The sequence below is a fragment of the Falco biarmicus genome, chromosome 7, assembly GCF_023638135.1.
Source record: "Falco biarmicus isolate bFalBia1 chromosome 7, bFalBia1.pri, whole genome shotgun sequence".
In the NCBI taxonomy this organism is placed as follows: domain Eukaryota; kingdom Metazoa; phylum Chordata; class Aves; order Falconiformes; family Falconidae; genus Falco; species Falco biarmicus.
Window position 1 is genome coordinate 41,319,365 of NC_079294.1, and position 22,966 is coordinate 41,342,330.

Here is a 22,966-nt window from a genome sequence, read left to right on the forward strand (position 1 = left end):
GGCAAGGCGAGCAAAATATGTGAGCACAAACACCGCCCCACTGCTGCTCTGTACACTGCCCAATCCTCAGCCTTTACAGAGCCACCAGAAGACAAAGGACACCGCGGTGCTGCTAGGAGACCTAGAGATGAAATAATTCACTTCTGGCACAACATTAAGGGATTTAGCCCTAAATATACATTTTGTTCTCAGACCACTTGTACAGCGAAGATGAAACACCATCTCCTTTTCCCAAAGGAACACCTCACACACAGACCGTACATCCTCACCTTTCATACCACAAGCTTCTGCTTGTGGGGGGTTTTTTTTTGCTCAATATCCATTAGGAACAGAAGTGAGAGAAAGAGGATCCTGGGGGTATATAATTTCTGCCCTGCTCACCTAGTACTTGCCAATGTCATAGCAGTAGAAAAACAAAGTAATACTGCCTGGCCTTTTCTGTCTCCGTTCTTGTAAGCGTAAAAATTCAGCCTATGGGAGTTTGACATCAAACAGGTATGTTTAGAAAGAGATTTTTATTGAGTCAAGCGTGTATACGCCTTGATAGGTTTGTCAAGGTAAATGATAACAAAGATAAAACAGAGGAAAAAAAGCTTTTCCATATTGCATGACTGCAAACAAAAGGTTTCTCAGCCTTAGCACGAGAACAGCAGGATTTTGTAGGTACTCATCCTTACTTCTTCTTTCTTGAATAAGAGGCATCAGCATCCTGGAGAGAGAGAGAGGGGAAATACTGATTTAGTGTACTGCTTCCTGCTGGATTTAAGTCCTTCACCCACAGTGTTATTTCACCTGAAAGAGCTTGTGGCAGTGGGTAGTTGCAGTGCAGAAGGAGAAAGTTTTAAGCTGCGTGTGCCATCTTTATTTTTGCTTTGTGCATTTCCTGGTTTTGGAGTACTTTTAACATGCTTTTTTGTAGCAAGTTCAACAGAAACACAGAATAAATATCATCTACTGAGTAATATTGCAAGAACAGAACACTGCAGTACAGATCTGTCTTCAGGGACGTAAATATGAGTGAGGAGCCCTGACCGGCAGCAGTATGGTTTAATGTGCTTCTGGGAGGTGCTCAGATTACGTGCCTGATCTAAAAACTAGACACAACCAAGGGAGATGTTTTCAACAGTCTTAATTCCAAGTTGCATTAAATCATTTATGCTAGTGACTTATAACTCAGCTCTGCATTAATGGCGAGTTCTCAAGTTGTAGCCCATGTGATGAAGATCAGAGGCAAGACCTTTGGCACTGCAAGATGTGCTGATTTCACTGTGCTGTGACCACACTGCAGTAATTCTAGACTACCAGGCATGCAGCACTGGAGCCTGGCCTGCCACCAGCTGCTAGGAAGTGAAGAGGAAAACAAGAACCGGATCCAAAATGCAATCCCTACATTCCCGTGGCTAAAGAGTCTGTCAGCAGAGTAAAAAAAGAAAGCAAGCAGAGAAGAGAGGAATAAACTTACCACTCCGCTCTTAAAGTTCTGTATCCTCCTCTTGCCCATTCTGTTCATCAGCCACCAAGCCCACGTGGGCGCATACTGCCAGAGGTAGCAAACGGCCAGGTAGGGGTTGTCACTGATCCAGGCCTCCTTCAGGTCGTTGGCTGTGCTCACCAGGGTGAGCCGGACACACCGGTCAGTTGGCATCTTGTGGGACTGATCACCGCTGTTCTCTATGGACTGGAGGGGAGAGAGAGTGAGGAGGGATTGGAACTGGATCTCTGTTTGTGTGCAACAAGGGAGAGAAAGGGCCAGGCTCAGTGTAGCTGATGTAGCCCCACCAGTTTCTCCATTGTGTACCAGTAGAATAATCCAGCCGGTACAGCAGAGCCTGGGGCTGGGGAACCCATGGCTCACTAGCCTCTAGTCTTCAGCTTGGGAACACCAACCACCTTGCTGTAGCACACGTGCTTTTAAATAAAGCACCTTTTCAGGTAATGCCTTGATTGATGGGTCAAAGGTTAAAAAAAAACCATGGATCTCCAAACTGTCCTGCTGCAGCATGGCTTCTAATTTATTGTGAAATGGAGCTGTCGTTAACAGGTCACCCATTCTGCAGCTGAGGGCTCTGAGAAATGGGAACTTTCCTGCTCCCGGGTGCCTACCCCCTTGTATGCTACAAGTTACACAGTAACCAAGTTAATAGATGAAGCCACATTCCCCATTAACTTAAATATTCCTACCAGCCCTGCTCCATGGGCAGTCATCTCAAGCAAGAGAAAAGTAACCGGCTGCTTCAGTGCCGGGGTGTCTTACTTGAAATCTTGTCCACAGGTATCACTTAGTGACAGTGACCGTAAGCCACAGCCCTGTGAATTGATTTACATTTCATTCCAGCAATAAGAGGCTGCTCTAACAATCTGTTTTTCTGTTTTCCAGTGCAAAAGCAATTTGGCCTAGATTAGGTCTTCCTCCTAGGTCTTCTGCCACACTGAAATCTGAGGAATTTGTTTTGCAAGCTTTTGAGATTGCTCGGAAAGTACATCTTTCACAGAAGTATGAAGTTTTGCAAGCCAAAAATCCTTTCAGAACTTGATTCAATGATGGGAGATATTCCTCCCCCCTGCTCCCCTCACTGGTGGATTATCCTAAGCTTTGAATTGACTGAATTTAGGACAGATGATGTTTTAATGTATCACAGCAGCAAATTCTGCCAGCTACTTTGTTAGACAGCCTTTATTAAAAAGTTTTGCTTTTCTCCTTGAACAATCACTAACAGGAGAAGAATGCATGCCTTGTATCAGCTAAATATAGCAGCTTTGCCAATAACAGCATCAACCAAACGGGACATCGTGACTAGCACAAACAAAAAGCTACCTGTGCAGAAAGGATAGTATACTGCACGCAGAACCGTCCAGAAAATCCTGGCTTTTCCCCAGAAACTGTAGCAGGATGGCTATACAGTATATTTTACTAGACTTGAATTGTATGTGTTTGAAGAGAGGAGGCATAACAATTCTAGCTTTATATTTTCATTTAATATGGACTCAATTGATACGACAAAGAATTACAAGCTTATACATAGTTCTGCACCAATTAAAGCATTTCTTGCTAAGAAGGCAAGGTTAGCGCTGGCTAAGCAGGGAAAAAGAAAAGAAAACCACAAAAGGATCACTGGTCCTGCTACAAAAGTTGGATTTAATCACCACAGAATTGAGTCCTTACCTTTGCAAGATCCTCCGTAAAGACATTTTGTATAATCTTAGACTGTACAGGCCCTGGGCATATGTTGATAATACTTATCTCGGGGTAGTCAGTCAGCTCAGTCCGAAGAGAATTAAAAAATCCCTAGAAGAAGAGACTGTAATGTAATCTTCCTTCACCATGTTTCTGCATGTACCAAGATTTAACTGACCACACGTTTTTATACTAGTTCTACGCTGTGAAGGCAACTGTATTCCACTAAAAGCAATTCCTACTACTTTCTTTGACTTTTCACACTCAATGGCTAATTTAAAATTTTATCTGCAATTATAGACAATGCTATGTAAATCACTGAGGAATCTAGCCTTGACTTCTCAAATACATAATAGTTCCTCTAAAGTACAGCCGGAATCTGCTGGCCCTGTGTTGAGGACGAGCCTCACTGTTTTGGTGGTGGAAGTGCCACCAATCGTAAGAACTGCAATATAATGGAAATTATCTTTTGCTCTTTGTGGCAAGATTAAAGACTTAAAGTTGTTTCTTTTGAGTAAGTGGCACTGGTTTTATGTAAGAGGAGGAGGAAAGCTTTTCAGCATATTAAGTCAAAGGTGCACCCTGAGATTTTAGGGGGGTAATTCTGCACCACTGAATTCACTGCAGAATTTGAAATTTGCATCCACATCGATATAAATCATATTTTGGCTCAGCAATATGCTAGCCATGTATCTAAGTTAAACTACAATTATCAAAAGCTGGAAGTATTTCTTTTAAGTGAACAGGATAAAGTTTTCTTAACCTCTGTAGCCATTCACACTTAGACAGCAACTATTAGGGGGAACATGACCAGTGCAGGAAGGTGCTTCCTACTGAAGCTGCTGGTCAAACACTGTAGAGCCATGATTTAGCAAATACCACATCATGTCTTGTCTTTGACCTGGTTGATAACAGTTCCTTGTATTTATTCTAACACATCATGTTGTGTCACAACAGAGAGAGAGCAAGCACAGGCTAGTAAACTTCTCCGACTGCAGCAAGTTTATCATTCGTGCTCCCATCAGCTTGGGAAGAGGGCTCGGCTGACCCAGAGCCCTTCACTAAATTGCAACACAGGGCTAAAACCAGTCAGATGTCCTGGCGTGACACAGAGGCAGTTGGCTGGGGCAATCCACTAAAGCCAGGCAATGAGTTGCACACCGGCGCAAGTTGCACACCTATGACCAAGAACATGGGCTCTAATTTCCCATACACACTTTGCAGTTAGGTTCTGCAAAAACACTAACCATGTATTTAAAGTCCCAAGTACCTGCAGGCCCCATATCTAGTACCAGATCTTCACAGCATGTTATCAAAGCCTGGAGATGTGTAACTTCTTGAGGGCTAAGCTGTAACATTAAAGACACTTACATGCCTAGAAGTCTGCTTCTGGACACATGGGGAAGCACCTCAGATCTGCCAGCCACCTGGCTGTCCTAGATTAAAAGCCCAGGACCTCCCCTGGATTGCCTCCTGCCCCAGGAGGAGCCTCCTCCACCCCAGCGCGCACCAGATGTGGCACCAATACAGCTGTGCTTTACCTACCCCTCCAGGCTAACACGACAGCCCCGACCTGCACTCCCCACATCCCCTTCTTTCCCTGAGGGGTCCTGAGCCCACTTATCTCAGAGAAGCGCCATAACCCCCAAGCTGTGCAGTCCTGTCACAAAAGATGTGCCATCGGTCCAGCTGAGGAAAAAGTAACAAGTAAAAAGACGCTAGACGCCAACGGTAAGAAGCAGCAGCGTGTGTCATGAGCATGGCTGCTCGGGTGAGGGCAAGACATGCTACTGCTGCTTGTTCACACGAGTACTTTGCATCCTGCTCACCACAGCGGGAAGCCCAGACTCTCCAGGACACAGCCTGCACAGCAGCCCACGCAGCTACCTTCCCTCCTCTGGGCAACCCTCAGTTATTTCGTCAACGCTGAACTACATGAGCAGGACTAAGCAAGAGCTCTGCCAGCCTACACTCCCTCATCACTCCCTGTTGATTTGGGATGCTGAGGAACAGAATTGACTCCCATTTTGGCTGAAGGAGATGTACTTCCAGAAGCTGAGGAGGTGGAAGGGGGTATGTGTGTGTCTGGGAATGCTTTGATAAAAAGGAAGCCAGAAACATTGCTCGGTCACTTGTAACAAAGCACCTACGCCTGCTCAAATGCTGGGAGGCTACTGGGATCCAAATTCTACCTAAGAATAGGCACCTGCCCACAGTCCTGAGCAGCCATACGAAGGCACGCAGCAGTAGCAGGCTCTGGAGGCGATTTCAGACACCTTCCTGCAGAGGACACTGGCTCTGGCACGCTCAGATTGCTGCTTCTCTCCAGCTCTCACAAAGGGAGCCTGGCTGACCCGAGCAAGCTGCAAGACACCAAAAGCTGAGCGTTGGTCCAGTGATGTTACGTTATCTTTGGGAGATCCTGTCCACACAGCAGCTGAGCACAGGGCTGCTGAGGCTTTTCTCAGAGTGCTGCTTGAGTAGCACCGTCAAAGTCAGCACTATTTCATTAGAGGCTTGCACAGCCTGTAAACACAAAACGCACATAGCTAGAGATCACGGCATGGTCCCGTTTCTTCTCTGTAGCTGTTCTGTTACCCCCTCCATTTCAAGGGGTTTGTGTGCCCCCTCCTTCCCTTGGGCTGCAATTCCAAGTTTCTACACCATCCAGGAAGTACAATCTCCACCAGCAACACAGGATGGCCGAAGCACTCGCTCAGCTGACATCCTAGCTCATTCATGCTGAGAAGAGCCAGAATCTTACATGCCCTCTCCTCTGGAGGCTCTACCCACAGTATATAAGGCTTCTCTAATTCCAGCACTTATCTTAGATATCCAAAGATAGCTGGTATGGGATTCCTCCACTTCATCCCAGAAAAGAAGCTTAAAATTCCTAAGAAAGAAAAGAAAGTGCTCTCTTTTTTTTCCAAATTCAGGCAAGGGGCAGGCCCAGTTTTAGGAGCAGTAAAGGAACTCAAGTGCAAAAGGCAGCATCTGAGTGTTGCCACCAAGCCCAGACTGAAGCCAGACTAACATACAGACACAGGGTACGTGGAACAGGAACTGCTTGAAGCCATCTCTGGGCCTTTCCAGCTTAGTGCCCAAATCCTAGCAGATGCTGAAGAAAGTGAAGCTGAACTGACTTCTGCTAGGCCAGAAACATTTAGAAATTGCCCTAATGACCAGTAACTATACAAAGAGAGTAGTGGTTGCTGCTCAGTACAGTCCATATGTTTGTTAGACAAATTCTTGATTAAGGAACGTTTTCTTTTTTCAGATCAGATCTGCCACCATTTCTGATCCACTCCACATGCCACCAATTATGTGAACTGCAACTAGATAAATGGCACATGATCGTCATGAGCATCAGCACGATAGGAGAGGAACTGCATCAGTCAGATGCAGACTCCTGTGGACTTGACTCACGCTCTTACAGCACTCGGAACTGAGATAAAGGGTACTCTCATAACATTGTTATGAAGAATTCCAGTTGGCATGAATCAAAGCGTGATTGTTTCAAGAACAAATCTTAATTCTTAACAGAATTCCTTCCTTCCTTCCTCCTCCAACTGCCATTTAAAAGAAATTTAAAAAAGAAAAAAACCCAAACCCCCAAACAAAAGGAGGGACTTTTTGAAAAAGGGCATGATTAAGATGGCAGCATTAACTTTGTCAGCTGTGGTAGACTCCAAGGCATGAATTAAAAAAACCCAAAACCTTAATAAACGAATTCATGTCAGACAGGCTCACATATGTACTAGCTGGTGACCAAAATGCAATCTTCATTTCAAGAAGACCTTAGAATACAGGTTGACACATGCTGGGAAAACACAACAGGAAAAGTATCACTTTATACTTCGTATTATTTCCCCCCTTACCCTCTCTATAGCCATTTCTTCTTGGTCATCATCAGAGATGGGTACCTGAAGAAGAATGCCATTCCTACAGACTTCCTTTACCTGAACTGTACTGGTAAAGTTTGATATTTCAAAAAAAGCTTTTCTAGCTTTTTGGGATTTTCATGCCCACACCTAGCCATAACTCCAGGCTGATAAAGACACTCTCAGACAGTCTTTTTGAAATCTATATTGCAAATCATGTTTTAAACACCTGCAATTAGTATTTGCAGAATTACTGTCAAAGAAACAAGAAAGGTGGTTTGGAGCCTGGCCTGGTTATTGAGCAGAGGTATAAGCTAACAAAGATATAAGCAGTTTAGTTTGCTTATTTTAATTAATCCCGAATTTTTAGTAAACTATCTCTTTAAAGCTTCGCCCATGTTCTTGATTTTAACGTTCCAAGCATTTTTAAAGCAAGAGGAGTTCCTTGTGCTCTGCAACTAATTAGCCATGCTTTGACCAACTGCACCACACCCAAAAGATAATTCAACTGAAAGAACACTTAATGAAGGAGCATAAAGGGAATTCATGCTTCTGCTCGTTGAATTCTTCTAATTTGAACCTAGTAGACTTAAACCAAGAGGGGGCCTCTAATGGGCAATTTCATCGCTGCCACTCAAGTGAAGAGCACTCTCCCTGTCACTAACTGAAAACTTTTTATTAGCAGAGGTCGGTCACTGTCTTCTACATCTTCATTCTTTCAAGTGTCTAGTGGCTTGCTGTGTCAGCCACTTGTTACATTTTTGTTATTGTTAGCCAAATTGTCAAAAAAATACTGATCCCATCGCTTAAGCAGAGTTACTCTGTTTATATGTTTAAATCCAGCAGAGAATAAGAAGGTGCCAGTTTTTTTAAACCATCACTGAGCACAGCTGAAGTTTATTTTACCGAGATCAAAGAGTACATTAGCAGGAAGTCAAACACTGGTGAAAGACAAATATGTCTAAACAAATTTACCAGTTAAACAAATGATTCCTCAATGATACAGGCAGGTTTTTTTCCCCCCCTGCTACTTCTCTGAGCTCTTCTTCTATGGTTTTTTATGCAAGTGCAACTACTTTCAAAAACTTTTTCCAAGCAATACTGAAAGTTGAGTGTTTATGCAGAAAATAGCTTCTAAGACAGTATGAGCTGCCAGTTCTTCACACCACAGCACCATTCAGAACTGCTGGGAAGATGCATTCAGATGTTCCCAGCTACGTCAGGAATTCTCATTTCTCTTAGTAGTCTGCTTTACCACTCACTGTCCTAAAGATTTCCTGTAGGCCTAAAACTCTCACCAGTGACTGTTCCTCCCTAAATGCATTAAGATGAGAATATTAGGGCTTCTATATGCAAAAGCATAATCCTCTGATTTAGGTATTCCTTCATCTGAAGGCCAGAGGCAAAGGTCTTGTGTTTCACATTGGAATTTAACTACACGGCCATTAGGCCCAACTAGGACAGCATTTCAATTTTGGTCAGGAAAATAAATCTACACTGGAAGCTGAGATACTTTGCATTTCAGAGCAAATTAGTTTTAAAGGACTTTCAACACCTGAGGGAGTTACATATGCTGTGTGCAATTTCAAGCAATACTTGCATTTTCTGCAGAGAATAGTCCTCTGCTACAGCACTAACTGATGCTGGTCTATTACACAGGGTTTAATTAACCTCAGAAATGTAACTTACCTGCAGAGCATGCTTGCTGGCACAGTACCCAGAAGCAAGAGGAGCTCCCATGATACCCATCACACTGCTCACAGTAACAATTTTTCCTTTTTTCCTTTGGATCATGTGATTCAGCACATGTTTTGTTAACGAGATTGTACCTAGGTAGTTAAGTCCCATTATGGCTTCGTAGACATCCAGGTTTGTATCCACAAACAAGGAGCGTTGGGAGCGTCCACCATTGTTGATCAAAACATCAATCTCGGGGAAAATACAATGATAGATTAATAGAACACATTTCCTTTACCACTAAAAGGTGCTTCCTCAGGCAGTTGTTAAGTGACTGTTCTCTTCCTTCTGGTGTCACCTCTGCCATGCACAAGCTGCTGCACAAGTGTCAGCAGCGCTCTCCCCCCACCAGCCCCCCCTTCGAACAGCAGGCTGGCAAATTTTGAACCGAGTCAACCGAACAGGAATACAGCGTTTGATGCCAAACAAGGTAAACTCCTAGTACAGGAACCCTGGCAGCTGGAAAGTTGCTTTCCACACAACACGTTTTAAACTTGCTGCACTGTAGCAAGTAACACCTAACACTCAGGTCCTGCAAGGTGATCTCGGAAAATATGTTTTGTCCAAACCCAGAAACTAACTACAGTAAAGAACAGAAGAAAAAAAAATATGGTGCCAGTAATTTCACTGCAAAAATCAAAGTATCAGTGGATTAAAGGCCTAGTTTGAAGTTTTGCATGTTGTATTTAATATTGATCAGGTCTGACTGCTATTTTCTTAACTCCATACTCTGGACTAGCAATCAAGAAAACTATGCACCAAACAACGTAAACAATTGTGCCAGATGTTCAGTTTTGGTCCACATGGTTCTGAACCCAAATTACACACATTGCTGAAACTACCAAATAAAGGTTCTGACTTTCACATGCAATTTTAAGCCCTAAATATACAGCTGAGGATTGCTCCAGTTGGTCCAGAAATTCAGCGACATCAAGCAAGTGAGTTTTTAGTTCTTGGTAATGACCAGATGACCAGTGGTTATCTGTTCATTGCTGCATCTCTGCAAACACTGAAACTTAAGAAAGATGTAGACACTAGTGAATTTACCATACAATAGAATAAAAGTGAAATACAAGTATAGGAGATAAAGAAGAAAAAGTTTAACCCCAGAAGCACACCTTACCTTGCCAAAATGCTGAATTACACGGTTGGTTGCAGCTTCATGAGAGCTTCTGTCAGTCAAGTCAAGACGCAGAACGTGGATATCTCTTTCACTCAAGTCGCTAATCTCTAAAATTAACCGTAAAGTCAACGGGAACCAATAAGATTACAAACATAACAATTGTGGGAAATTTAATGTGCTTTACACCACATTTTCATTAGAAAGACACCAAGAAACCATAACACTAAGTTGGAAATAAAATCCCTGGTTTCTTTTCATTTTAATTTCCACACGTAATCCATTTTTAATCTGTTCCTACCAAGTCTTTCTTTTCTCATCATTATGGTTTTGCTTGTGAAAAGCTTGACTTTTTTGAACAGGCTTGTGTAGCACAATATAGACTACTCAAATCTCCAAATAAATTGCAAAATCTGGGAGTAACGTGCAACTGAAATTTCCCACTAAGCCATTCAGAAGCACAGTGTACTGGCAGCATAACTTTGCTTACATGTTAACTAGTCAAGCATGTTTATTCCCGACACCAGGACTAGTACAATTTAGACCCAAACCACAACATACATACATAAGTAGCTATGAGGCAAAGTCTAGAGATGGTAAGATTATTGGAGGAGGTAGAAAGAGAAGGTTTTTGTTTGACAGCTTTTAATATATCCATCTCCTGAAATAAAAGTCCGCTGTCATCAAGTTCAAGCCTCCATGTTGAGTGTTTCTACCACTGTCACTTCAGAACAACTGACCTTTTCCATAAAACATATCTCTTCAGCAGCAATTTGTTACCTTGGGGTTTTGGAACAGATGACTCACAAAAAATACAATCTTCAATGTTAATCTTCTCACTTTTTTTAACCACATATAACATGATTTTCTTTACTTAGTTTGATAGTGCTATTTTTGTTTCTAAATTGATTCCTAGCCACAGCTAGTGTACCTGCTCCCCTTTAACCATCTGCCCTCTTTAGCAGGCCTAAGCATCTGATTTTTTAATTACTACTTCTTGCATATACAGGTAAGGTTAAACTTGTCATTACAGTGATGTACAAATAAGGAGGAGACTAAAATCCCTAAGTTGCCTCTGTTCAAAAATTGTTAGTATTTAGGCTACTGATTAAAATAAACGCATCTGTCTGGTTTAAAGCTGCCAGTATTTTCATTTATTGCTCACTCCAACCCCTTCACACGCGTTTTCCCCTCCATTTCTTCCAGAAACACAGCAATAAAATCCATGTAGTTTAAACTATGTTTACAGAGCCACACCTCTACATCGTGCTCCCTCAAGCAGATTTGCACAGTGGAGTGTTTCTGCCATGGATTAACAAGACCACACCATCAACCCAGCCCCAAAAGCGATATAGTGGGGAAAGAAAAAAAGCAGAGGAAGAGACACAGACTGCTGATATAGAAGGAAGTGCTCTTTTATGTCACGTAAGAAACTTTTGACTTCAGGAAATACCAAACCAGAAGCCTAGTTTTTGTTTTGGAGCAATCCGTAGCCCAGCCTGATTTCCACCCCCAAAAGTACTCAGACCGTACATCTCTATCAGTTTCCTCACTTCTTTTCCAGGGTGAGCTTCTACCACCTACTCATCCCATTGTTTTTGTGGCAGATGACCAGAACTGTGCAAGTGTTGAAGGCACGTATAAGCCCCAGTTCAAGCCAGTATGATATTCTCCTAATTATTACTATTAATAATATTAATAATGACCCCTAATGTTCCACTTCCTTTTCTGCCTATTACCAAACCAATGTCTCTAAGGCAACAATTACGATAACCCACTTCTTCCAAAGTGGGAGACCTTTGTTTAGAGTTCATCGCCTTACGCGAATGCTAACTTATGGTAGTTGACATCCTTTAGTGAAGTGTCTCCAGCTGCAAAGTACACATGGCCACCAGCTTTCAGATGCATCTGAAACTTCACACTCAAAGCTCAGCCTACACTGAACAAAGGCCACTTTCACCAGCTGTGAACCCGTACACTTCTAGTGCACAGTTTTCCCGGAGGTCCTTTAAAGCCTCCTTACATAGCAGCTTTACACAACACTGCTTCTGGTTGGGATCAAACTGCCCAACCACCAAGCAGCCAGTCTTCTGACTGACATTTTCCTCTCAAGCAATCATGGGCTGCCTCTTCCCTGTTGAGGGTTAAGTTCTAATTACTTTTTAACTGAAACACGGTTACAACCACCCAAAGCCAACTTGTTTTTTGAAAAGACAGCTGCATAACTGATACTGACTTAAAATAATATTTTGTTACAACATCAAGCGTATACCTCTTGCCTCCAGGATTCCCTAGAGGTTTTCAGATCAACAACTCTTTTTCAATACATGTTAATCCAAGATAGCAGTTTCTCCCAATACAATAAACACTAATACTCGGCACAGAACCTTTATTTTCCATCTCTTCAGCGCTTCCTTCTACCTCTTATTTCTATCCTGTATAATGCTCTTTAACAAGACATGAGCTTTTAGCAGAGGCTGAACAACATGACCTCCTAAGATCCATTCTAATGTCAATTACTGTATAGTACTAGAACTTATAGATTGTCATTCATTTGGCCTATCCATATTTAAATCGTATTTGAGCTTTGTCAAAAAAAAAAAAAAAAAACCCCGAAACATTCCCCCACTTACTCCTTTTTCTTTTTAGGACTTTTGAGAGAAAACAGCCTCCAACATTAGTAGTGAAATTCAGCTTACATTGCAGAGAGTGGCTGGGGGAAATACAGAAGCCACTTGCAGGAACCAAGTTACACAAGTTGTTTTCTCTCCCTCCTGCAGAAGTGCAATGAAGTGTTGAGTTGTCATATGCATGACTCATCAGGTATTGCCATAGCTTTTACAGTACTTTCCTTCTCTCTCTCTCTCTCTCCCCCCTTCAGCTTTTAAGCAGTGTAGAATGCATAAGCACGTATCACAGGGTGGTGTCTGTAAACTTTAAATAAGATACACATGCTTGCTTCTGACATAAATATGCAAATTATCTAGTTAAGTGGCTGCTGTGTAGAGCATCTACAGCGGGCATGTTAAAGCCTATTAGTCCACTTATGCCATATAAAACAGCAAAATTCAAGCTGATGTCATATGTTGCAGCTCAATGTTAACACGTTCCACACTACTCAAATTTTACAGAATACTCCTGAACTCAATTGCAAAAAGAAAACATGCAGGTGGAAGCAGGGAGAAGCCACCCAGGAAGCACATGGTCCCACACTGCCCAAGCACACAAGGACGGAATCAGGAAGATCAAGACTCAGAGTTGAAGCTGGTGAGGAATGTGAAAGGCAACAAGGACTTTGTAGGTACAGCACCAACAACAGGAAGCTCACTGCTGAATAGGGATGGCAAGGAAGTGACGAAGGGCACAGAAGAACATGAGGTATTCATTGCCTTAGTCTTTGCATTAGTCTTCACTGGCGAGATCTCCTCTCAGGTCTCCCACAAGCCTGAGGCTAGACTCTGCGGGAAAGAAATACTACCAGTGTCAGAGGAAGACCAAGTTAGGGACAAACTCCACATATAAGCAGGGCAACACATACATCAAGATTTGTAAGAGTTTGACCTATGTCACTCATCTTTAGAAGGCACTCGCTCAGTGGAGTAGCTTCCCTGTGACTGGAGAAAACCAAATGTCACACAGCCTAACCGCAGTCCTTGGGAAAATTATGTGGCAATTCCTCCTGAAAGCAATTTCCAAATACCTGAAGGTGACTGGGAAAAGCCAGCATAGATTCAGCATATACTGCCTGACCAACTTAACTGTTTTTTGTGATGAGATGACTGGCTCTGCGGACAAGGGGAGAGCAGTGGATGTTGCTTACCTTGACTGTGTAGCTTTCTATGCTGTCTTCCATAGCATCCTTGAAGATATATTGGGGAAATATGAGGGGTCTACATGAGTGAATTATAATGCACGTGAAAAACAGGCTGGATCACCAGGCCCAAAGAATAGCAACCAACCTTTCACAGTCTAACTGGTGGTCAGTTCTATGTGGTATCCCTCCATGACCAGTATCTTTTAATGTTTTCATTAATGACTCAGATGATGGGACAAAACACAGGCTTTCAGCAAATTTTCAGTTAACATCAAGTTCAGAGGAGCAGTTGCTATGTTGGAGGTTAGGACTGTCATTCAGAGGCATCTTAACAAGCAGTAAGAACAGCCTGACAAACCTCATTAAGCTCAATAAAGTCAAATGCAAAATTTCACACCTGGGATAGGATAATGCTATGCAGTACTGCAGGCCAACGCCCATATGGCTGTGCATCAGCTCTCCAAACAAGACCTGAGGTCCTGACGGAAGGACCACAGCAAGTTGCATCTAAGTCAGAAATTAGCTCTGGCAATTGCAAATGCTAACGGGCTGTGCTAGCAAGAGCAGACTGAGGGAAGTGATTTTTAAGTGCCTCTACACAGGATTCTAAGACTGAATCTAGAGTACTGTGTCCAGTTTTGGACCCCCTTAGTTCAGATAAATACAGATGAATTGGAGATAGCGTATCTTAGAGCCACTAAGATGGTCAGAGGGGCTAGCACACATAATAATCAAGGAAAGGGGTGGAAGCTGGCTTTACACATCCTTGAGAAGGATAAGACGGGAAGTGGGCCCAATTACTGTCTTCCACTACTTACAGGCTGGCTATAGAGAATATGGAGTAACTACATTACTGAAGAGTTTCCAGTCTTCCTACTAATCTGACCTACAGCTAAAGTTCAGCAGCATATACTTGCAGAACACATGGCTACGTAAGACTTTGAAGCTAGCATATACAACAGCTAAAACATTTACAGGGTCACTTGAAGCTGGCAGAGGCAGAAATCATCCTAGATAAATCTGTGCTCTTGGTTCACATCAATTGAAATAATGTTTCTGAATATTCCTTAGCACACTGCATTCTCATACAAGTGTTGCCTGAAAATGCATATCCAGGATTATGGCTCCTGCCAGCCTGTTTGGTGTTAGCAGTTTTGCAATAACAACAGCCAGCCACAGACGCAAATGTAGTCCCATACTTCTACTGACCGCTAAACATTGCGTCATATAGCACTGGAATTTTGCCATGATTACCACTTAACCACACTGTCTTACGCCCCTTGCTTCTTTTGGAAGACAACTATTTGAGTGACCACTTTTTTGAAGCATCAGAAAATTGAACTAAGGAGTTGTGAATTTTTGAAAGCTCCTTGACAGACTTTTAGAGTACCCTGCTATGACTTAGATATCTAGAAACGTTTAGGTGCTAACCCAAGATAAACATTTCATTATCCACTAGCACACATTCCAAGTGGACTGTGGACATTCTATCAACATTACTAGGAATGAACTGTCAGTGTGATAACATACTCAGTATTAAATACTGCATACTGAGCTATGGAGGATAAATGGTCTGAAAGAGACATAATGTTAACCATGTTCAAAACCTCTATTTATCAGCGTGAATTCACTGCCTACCCCTCTCACTGTCAAGCCAGAAAACAGGAGGGAAAGAGAAACAGGAGGAATGAAGCCAGACCATTGACTCAGCAGGCATATGAAAGAACTGGAATAGTTATATGTTCCACTTCACATTTGTTCCTCTTGATCTACATATAGGAGATCCTCTTTCTTGTACCTGCTCACAACAACTTTTTCTGAATGTTTCTAATAACTGAATTTCTTCTTTGGAAAAGGAGTTAAGAGTCTGCCTGTAACATGGACAAACCTGAAGAAAAAGACTTCTTAGTAGCATGCAGCTACATGGTTTGGTTCTCAACAGGATGATACCCATCAGACCGTTTCCTCCATTCCCCACAGTATTTAGTCCTCTTAACCTAGTATCTTACAAGACCACTTGCAATTGATAATGAGATTGTTAGGTAATATTGGCTAATGAAAGAACTCATAAGGCAAGCCTATACAAAGGCTTCTCACTCATGAAAAGAAAATACCAGCTGCAAATGTACAGTGAAGTTATGTGTAAAGTTTACTTTCATCATGAAATTTATTCCTGTGATATATGGGTCAGTACATCTGTGGCAGCTCCATCACGGTAAGAGTGGAGCTGCTCACATGAAGCAGTAAGTTATACTTACCAAGGCATTTCTTTTTCACTCTTTCGAGCTCATCCTCTCTTCTTGCAGAGATGGCAAGCAAGGCTCCTATCTTTGATAGCTGGTAAGCCAATTCTTCTCCAATTCCACTTGAAGCTCCTGTCACCCAGACAACCTTGCCACGTAGTTCATTTTCTATCAAAAGAATCAAGACAGCAGTTCAAAGTCACTGCAGGGGTACAATCTGATACTGTTTTTAAGAAATATGCTCATTTGGGGCGGCTGTTACAAAATCCTGACTTCTTTATTTTTTGGTCACACACAGTTGTGAAACTGTTCATAGCTGTTCTGTTGCCACTTGAACTTTGTTCCAAGGCTAATCTGAATAAACACTGATTATCTACCTGATGGAAGAAATCTGATTGCATTTCTGCAAGCCATCCCTCACACAGCATTTCCACTAACCTCATCAAAGAGAGCTTCAGAGGAAAAGGGAGACTTCTTGGAAGCGACAGGAAACAGCTACTGTATTGCAAATGCAAACAAAAGCCTAAGTAAACCTTTCCCAATAATGTCCTACCTCAAAAGTGTTCCTAAGTAACTACCAACAGAATAACATTCTCTGAAGAAAGCTAATCACAGCAAACCAAACACGTGTTCATCTACTTTGTTTTGTATCATCTGCTGCAGGTTAATTCCTGCATTGGCCAGAGTCCAGTACAAAGAGTTCCAAAGGTATAAGCTTACGTGTGAATTTCCCGTGTACTCATAGTTCCTGCCCAGGCACACTTTTTCAACCTGTAGTAAAAATAAGAGCATCCTACTACTTTTACTCCTCTGCTTATATGCCTGTTCCCCCTTGTTTGCAATCATCCTCACTCCGTAATACACCTGGGTACTGGGAAAAGGCTTAGTTTTCCAGGCACGTATCCAAAATCGTCAAATACAACAGATGGCTGAAAATCACCAATTTAATTCTAGAACATGATTTAAGAACAAATTAACACTAATATCAGAGCACCTTCCAGAACGTGCCATTACCTAACACTTGCACATGTTCTTCAAGATTAGTCTTAGAAGGAGGAGCTCCTGTCAGCAGTGCTCTTGAGTACTTGAGTCAGATTTTCCCTATTTCTCAATTTTGCACAGAAAGAGTATTCCAACAATGCCTGGCCAAACAAGGAAGATTGCATGATATAATCCAAACAGCAGAGTCAAATGCAGCTCCTGAGACTTAAAGTCAGTTCTATTTTGAAAAAAGCCAGAACAGCATTTTTCAGCTCACTGAAACTTAGCCACTCATTTAATTTAGAAAAAGTACTTCTTTTCCACTGCAGCCAGTGGCTGGGACTGCTAGTACTTCCTGCTTACTTCCGTACCCAGTTCCTGGTTCTCTCTACACCACACTGTTTCAAATTTCACTTTCAGAGTCTTAACATAAATCCCATGAAGAGATTAGTACCAAAACCTTCTACCCTTCATGAGCAGATACTCAAGACTGATGATCAGAGCTCAGCTTGAGTTTGTGGCACTGGCAGTGAGTATTACTTGTTTTGGTTTTAAGCTGACTGTATTTTAGCCAAAGAAAAATCCCTCATAAAACCAAGCTTTGGTGGTTTGGGGTTGTCTGGGTTTTTCTGTTCACTTTTTAAAACAATAACAGCAAAACAGTCACTTTCCAAAGGACAGATGTATTCTAAGGGTATGAACTTTGGAGGTGGAAAGAGGTGTTGCTGAAGTTGTAGGAGTAACCACTGAATTAATAGTTATACCAAATGGCTGCTATACATAAAGTTCATTCACACTCTTTTCCTACAGTTTTATTCCAATATATTACCAATTCATTAAATTAACCACAAGAAACATGGGGACTTATCTTTTGTTTGTTTGTTTGGCAGAAAACCAATGTAGACAAATACTACATGAACAAAACAACACATGGACATACTTTCAACCCTGCTTACCACACTCATCTCCTCTTGCTACTGAAAACAAATCCGCTTCCTACTGCTACGTAAGTTTCCTGTCCCCAACCTGTCTTAGGCAGCTTCACTGAAATTATTCAGGATCTTGTTCTGTGGACAGAATAATTAACTGAGATAAGGAAAGTTTTCCACTGATTTCCCAGTGCTGATAGTTACCAAGCACTGAGCTACTGGGAGTTAACATAATGGCAGACCTAGCTCAAATGCCCTTGTAGAACAAGTATCAAACCACTGGCTTGCTCCAGAATAAGTGTCCTGTTCTTACTGGAAATAAAAGTTTAAAAGTTAAAGAATAAAAGCAGATTATACTATTATTAACCATTAACTACTGTATTACAAGGCATAACAAATGAGAGGTTGAACAGAATAGTACTGCAAGTAACTCAAGAAGTGCTTTTGTAGCTCTATTCACGGGGTTTTTTCCAGTATTTTATAGCTCCTATAGCACAAGGTTGCCATGTCATTTCATTCATGAAAAAAATCTGGGGCGAGGAGGTTTAAAGCAGAACATCCTCCTCACAGCCCTAAAGAATTATACCATTACCCCCAGCTTAAAAGTAGGCTTTCATATGTGAAAGGGTCCGCCTTAGCTTGATAGTATTAATCTGCCTGTGAAAGTCACACCATTTGGAGTGACTGCTGTTCAGCTAGTGAAACACAGCACATAAGGAAAGTCATCCAGCACCCAGTAACCCTTGTCTCCTGACCACACAAATACTTAGAAGATGGGAGACAATCCAGCACCTGCCAATGCCAAAATCCGAAAGTAAATTCTCCCTATAGAACTGAATCATTGAAATGGAAGTGGTCTTCCCTCCATTAAGGCCTTTCTACATAATTATAGTTTACAGCACAAGAAACAAATGAGATCACTCTGCTTTCTGGTATTTTTACCTCCAAAAACTTCGACATCCATAATACTGTTGTAGAAGGCGATAACAGGGTATGACTGCAAGAGTGACCGCTCTAGTAACAGCTTTAAGTAAAATCAAGGGTTTTTTCCATGGGATTCATGCATCACTTACCAAGGCATGCCACATTATGTGCACAATATGGGGACGAGGAAGAGAAAAGGAAGAACATATTTAAAGAAGCATCTTTTCTAGTGTTTGTCCCTTCCATTTTCCTACCTGAACGGTTAGGATCAGCACTGTGGCACCACCATTCCACATGTATATGGCTAAACAATTAGCAGAATGCCACTTAACTAAAATATGTAGCTCAAACTATAGCATTTAATCACAAACGCTAAGGCTGGGAGATGGGGGGGGGGGGGGGGCGCGGCTGCAGGGGGGACACAAAACACAGCTCACCTCTTTGCAGAGTAAAGAAGCTTATGTTGACAAAATTGTACCTGATTCTTCTTAGATTACATGTTGGAACAACTACATCAGAAAATTACTACATTGCTCTTTACATGGGAACCTTTAGAGACTAGTTAGAAGGTTTCCAGGCTTCCAACAAGACTGAAGGCTACATTCAATGTCCAACTGAGAGCTCTTACATCTTGATGTGCATTGCACACAGATCCCTTGAGACAAAGCTTCAATTCCGTTTGTATTAGTTGAGATTTAGCTTGTTTCTCTGCCCTAGAGTCTTTCCGTGATCTTTGCAAAGTCCACACACAAAGCTTTTCTGTAGTTTTCTTACACTAAGGCAACTACCTGATGGAGTTCCTATAAAACTTTGGGCTGCATATCCAAAGAGTTACAGAAGATCACTCACACAGGTCTAAATTTAATGTTTATTAGAGCTTTATTACTTTTATGTGCTTTTCTGTTCTGCCCATCCCATGGACTAGCACTTTTGCAGTAAGCTTCTACTGAAAGCAAAAGACAGAGAGGTCTCAAGAAGTTGTCCTACTCTTCTCTCAAGCCTTTCCGAATGCTGACCTTCACCTGCACCACCATCCCTTACCAAAACATGGTCTCAAGTCCAAACCCTTACTCCACCTTCATTCCATGCGGTCCTATCTCAACCCAACACCCAGTTTCATTTCCCACATGGGACAGCCTGTAGTGTCCCTCATCCCATCTTCTTTCAGTTCAGCTTCTGCCGCCAACCAGCCAGGTGCAAGAAAAGGCTGTTGCGTGGTCACCGATGGCACCAGCTCCCTGCTTTCACCTGAGCCACCTGCACCCAGCAGCTCACAGCAGCCCCAGATGGCAACTGCTGGCTAAGCTGGGAGGGGATATTCAGGAACTTGAGGCTTTTCTTTTCAAAAGCCCCTATTAAGCAAATAAACCTATGATTTCTAAAGATCTTTATCCAGAAGCAGGCATAATCACAGTCTGGTTATAAAGATCAACAGCAGCAAGAACTGAAAATCTCTGATGGCATTTTATTATTCAACTTTTGTATCCGCAGGTGTCAAAAGCGGCGCCTTACAGAACAGTGGTGTAAAGCCAGACAGCAACCGTGTGGTGCTGTTGTTCCCTTATGCCTTAGAGGGCACAATTCTCACGCGAGGAAACCCACTTAATCCATACACTAAGATACATCTGCTTCATTGTTAAACACTTCCAGCACCACCGTGATGCTGAGATCTGCTTGAGGATGCCAGAACAAACTGAAACGGGACAGCAAACAAACTACGAAGCAACTCATCGCAGCCACAAGCGGCGAGCATCCCCCTTCACGGCCACCCCGCCGAGCACCCTGCTCCGTGGCCACCCTGCCTGCCACCCGCCGCCCCCCGGCCAGGCACCCACCGCGGGCGGCTGCCCGCACGGCTGCCCACCCAGGAGCTGGGCAGAACAACCGTTTTGCGGCCAAACGCGCCAGCCTTCGCCACAGGCCTGCCAGAGCTCGCCACCGCTGCGGAGCTGCTTTTAGCGAGCTACTTCATTGGCGCCTGCTGGGCGAGGGCTGGAAGACTGTGGCTTCGGGGTTGTTTTTATGGATAAGCCCGTCGGGCAGCTGCCGAGGGTTGGTTCCACCGAGCTGAAGCGCCGCCAGCCCCGACCCCGGGGCCTCGCCCGCTCCCCCCCCGCCGCCATCCCCTTTCCCCGCACCGAGCGCACCAAGCCCGCCCCCGGCGGCACCGCGCCCCGCCCCGGGCCCCGCCGCCCCCCTCCCGGCACTCGGCGGCGGCTGGCGGGCGCCTTTACCTGGCTTCTTCCCCCGCCACTCGGCCCACAGCAGCGTGAGGTCGCCGTCGGCCCGCAGCCAGCGGAACAGCAGGGCCAGGAGGGCTCCGGCCGCCAGCGCCAGGCAGAGCTCGCAGCCCCACGCCATGGCCACCTACCGCCGCCCGCCCACCGCGGCGCCCCTTTATCAGGGCCGCGGCGAGGCAGGAGCCGCCCCCCGCTGCCTGCAGCCGGTGCCGGCCCGCAGCAGCCCAGCGCCGGCTCCTCCCGGCCTCTCGCCTCCCCTTCCACCCCTTCTCCCCGCCGGGCAGGGGCGGGCGGCCCCGCTCCGCACCGCTGGCCCCGCCCCGTTGGCCCCGCCGCGGCCTGGCCCGCTCCCGGCCCCGAGGCGGCCCCGGCGGGAGCCTGGCGGCGCGGCCGGCGCAGTCAAGGCTGCGGCGATAAGCGCCGGGTTTGTAGGGGAGAGGCCGCGCTTGTGCCGGGGGCGAAGGGCGTTGCTGGGAGCAGGGCCCTCGTCTGTTTTCCCGCCGGCAGGTGCCCCCGAGGGCAGCGGGCTGCGCCGCCTTCCCCTGCCGGTAAACCGCTTGGGCCGCTGCGCCACCTCGGCGCTGGGGGGTGGCCAGGGCGGTTTGGCTGTGGCGGTGAGAGATCGCACACTGTCGCCCATCTTCCCGAGAAGAGCCTCATGGCCGTCCCTTGGAGACACCAAAAACTCCCTCTCCCCGCCGAAGCGGGCCGGCGGCTCCCAGCCCCGCTGCAGCCACCCCCGGGCCTTGGCACAGACACCCCGCACCCCTCATGCTGGAGGCAGCGGCGGGTTTTGTCGCATGCATGACCCAGAACCTCCCCAACTCACCCGAATCCCAGGGTTCAGACAGGAGGAAGAAAAGGAGTTGATAAAAATTGCGGGAGTGAAGGACGCCTGCGGAAAGTGGTTTCTTCCCAATGGAAGACAGATATTAAACAAAGAAATAACGCGGGAAATGATAAGGTACACCAACCAACTCGGTGGGAACTCAAGCCTTATGTGGTCACTTTCTAAGACATTTTGGGTGTATAGGTGTTTTCATGATAGCCAAACAAATAATCGAAGGATGTGTACTCTGCCAGAACTTCAATAAGAAGACCATGAGGAGAACCCCAACACGGGGAAGAAGTTTGGCATTATGACCCTTTCAAAGTATCCAAGTAGATTTTACTGTGCTTCCCCAAGTCCAGAGGTGGAGGTACTGGTGACAGTGGACCATTTAACCCTTTGGGTGGAAGTGGTTCCAAGTGTAAGGGCCACTGCAAATGCAATATCAAAGGTTTTATTAGAACAAATAGTTCCTAGATACAGGACAATACAACGAATTGATTCAGATGGGAGAAGACACGTTACTTCCCAGGTAATATTACACGTGACTCAGGCCTTAGGCATCAAGTGGGAACTGCACACCCCATGGCATCCTCAAAGTTCAGGATGAGTAGAGAGAATGAACCAGCCATTAAAAGCAGCACTCACTAAATTAATGGTGGAGACACCGCTGTCTTGGATGAAATGTTTACCCTTGGCCTTGTTGAGGGTCAGAACGCAACCAAACTGATTTAGGGGTCTCCCCTTACGAAATGATGTTTGGGCTTCCCTTCCTGACCTCACAGTAAGAGATGGCCAGTTATGAAGGAGAAAGTTTAGAAATTTGCAAATATATTGAAGGCATAGCGAATTGTCTGGAAAACTTGAGGGGAAAGGGGCTGATATCACAATTCACACCATTGGATTTTAAAATCCACAAAATAAATTTGGGAGACTGGATAGTGGTCAAAATTTGGAAAGAACATTCATTAACCCCTCAGTGAGAGGGTCCTTTCCAGGTTCTACTGACCACTGAAGTTGCAGTGCCAAGGAGAGAAAAAGGATGGACATTAGTTGGATAAAAGGACTGGTGGCTGGACCCAATCATTGGGTT

The 22,966-nt window shown here is 44.2% G+C and overlaps 1 protein-coding gene across 1 annotated transcript; it reads right to left on the minus strand.

The window, feature by feature from the left end:
* Positions 1-496: 496 nt before the first annotated feature.
* On the minus strand, positions 497-21,248 carry DHRS7 (dehydrogenase/reductase 7). Its single transcript, XM_056347423.1, has 7 exons — positions 21,039-21,248; positions 15,986-16,138; positions 9,917-10,023; positions 8,746-8,985; positions 3,164-3,286; positions 1,463-1,678; positions 497-709 (listed from the first exon to the last, which is right to left on the minus strand). Exons 1-7 carry the CDS (start codon positions 21,163-21,165, stop codon positions 674-676), a joined length of 1,002 nt encoding a protein of 333 aa, XP_056203398.1. The 5' UTR covers positions 21,166-21,248; the 3' UTR covers positions 497-673.
* Between the last annotated feature and the right edge of the window lie 1,718 nt (positions 21,249-22,966).

What these genes read in the sequence shown, in the direction of transcription:
- DHRS7 (XM_056347423.1), bottom strand. Translation starts at nt 21,165, where the DNA reads ATGGCGTGGGGCTGCGAGCTCTGCCTGGCGCTGGCGGCCGGAGCCCTC. An exon ending in TAATTCAGCATTTTGGCAAG is followed by an intron (nt 8,986 to 9,916) that starts GTAAGGTGTGCT and finishes ATTTTCCCCGAG; the next exon opens with ATTGATGTTTTGATCAACAA. An exon ending in TTACGGAGGATCTTGCAAAG is followed by an intron (nt 1,679 to 3,163) that starts GTAAGGACTCAA and finishes TCTCCCCTCCAG; the next exon opens with TCCATAGAGAACAGCGGTGA.